At 33.9% G+C, this 1,286-nt stretch overlaps 1 protein-coding gene across 1 annotated transcript; it reads right to left on the bottom strand.

Annotated features, from left to right (window-relative positions):
• Positions 1–268: 268 nt before the first annotated feature.
• On the bottom strand, positions 269–1,081 carry LOC145784648 (uncharacterized). The gene is made up of 2 exons (XM_082596516.1): positions 995–1,081; positions 269–542 (listed from the first exon to the last, which is right to left on the bottom strand). Exons 1-2 carry the CDS (start codon positions 1,066–1,068, stop codon positions 269–271), a joined length of 348 nt encoding a protein of 115 aa, XP_082452642.1. The 5' UTR covers positions 1,069–1,081.
• Between the last annotated feature and the right edge of the window lie 205 nt (positions 1,082–1,286).

The raw sequence follows: 1,286 nt of genomic DNA, 5'->3' as shown, positions 1-1,286 counted from the left end.
GAGATTTACGTAATATTGGGCAATAAAATACAATTTAGCAAAAAAAGAAAAACGAATATACGATTTTACACACATCTCAATTTTGAACAGTGAAACTGATTGAACAATCTTGTAAATTTAGCAATGCCTGCATAGATTTCAGGCATGAAAATCAACAAAACAATTTCTTCTACAAAACACAATCTTACATTACATTTAGGGCATAAAGTGTTTGTATTGTTTTGTTTTCACATAATTTACACTGTCCTCTCTTATCAACTTTTGTGGGCTAGTGCGAAATGTTCTTTTTTCTGACATTTGTGCATGGAAGGTTAGAAGTTATAAATTGCTGAAAATATACAAATGGAGATAAACAGTTCATCTCAGGAGTTTGGATTGTAGTGCCAGTAGAAGTAGTATTGGGTGGAACGAAATCTTTCTTTCTCCACTGATAGGATGCACTTGATCTGTAGGATGAGCTGCTGGCTGTTTGTGGAATCAAGTGGGACAGAGGTTGATCATCAATCATCATCACTAGAGTCACTTTGATCTTTACCAACAGTCTGCAATAGTTTTAAAAATAACTTGTTTTTCAATAAGATACCTGTAAAATCTATCATTTTTACACTGATGGAATGTCTGCAAACATTGAATCTATGTAAAAATGATGGATTTTACTGTCTGAGCATGTACACAAAGCAATGAAACACAGGCCCACATACACAAGCGACAACACCTTGCATGGATTGTATCAATAACGCTGCTATTTGATTATGTGAGGTGTTTGAGTATTTTTCACAGCAAACGTTTACTGATTTTTAAAAATAAAATTCATATTTTAGCACTAGCCCGGTTGATCAAAGAAGTTTGCAAGTTTTGTAGTAATTTGGCATTAGTGATGCATGGCCCGATGGTTGCCGACCCCTAATCTAAGTCCAACTCCAGGTGTCCAAAAATCTTGAAGTTTAAAAATAAGTACATTAAATTTTAAAGTGTATAAGTTGTAACTCAATACCTGAGAATCTTGACAACCGTCGTCATCGGAGTCACTATCTTCTGCAAATTCTTCAACCTCACTGTTATCTCCATTTATCATTTCCAATATAATACTCCATGATCACATGATTCTTAGAAGACATAATGTTGGCTATTGGAAATTGCAAATGCTTTCAGGATGTTCCTGTAAGAAAAAATGTTTCTTTTCAACTCATTTGGCCAATTATTTTCCAATGTATAGCCTAAATAAACAACTCAAAACTAGCCCTACAATCCATTTTTTGAACAAGAACCTATTTTGACTACTTATG

This window comes from Aplidium turbinatum, chromosome 15 (assembly GCF_918807975.1).
Source record: "Aplidium turbinatum chromosome 15, kaAplTurb1.1, whole genome shotgun sequence".
NCBI classification, from domain to species: domain Eukaryota; kingdom Metazoa; phylum Chordata; class Ascidiacea; order Aplousobranchia; family Polyclinidae; genus Aplidium; species Aplidium turbinatum.
This window is presented reverse-complemented; position numbering and strand designations above follow the sequence as displayed.

Coding starts and splice junctions, on each gene's coding strand:
- LOC145784648 (XM_082596516.1), bottom strand. CDS start 1,068: ATGGAGATAACAGTGAGGTTGAAGAATTTGCAGAAGATAGTGACTCCG. Junction 543..994: donor ACGGTTGTCAAGATTCTCAG/GTATTGAGTTAC, acceptor AAACTATTGCAG/ACTGTTGGTAAAGATCAAAG.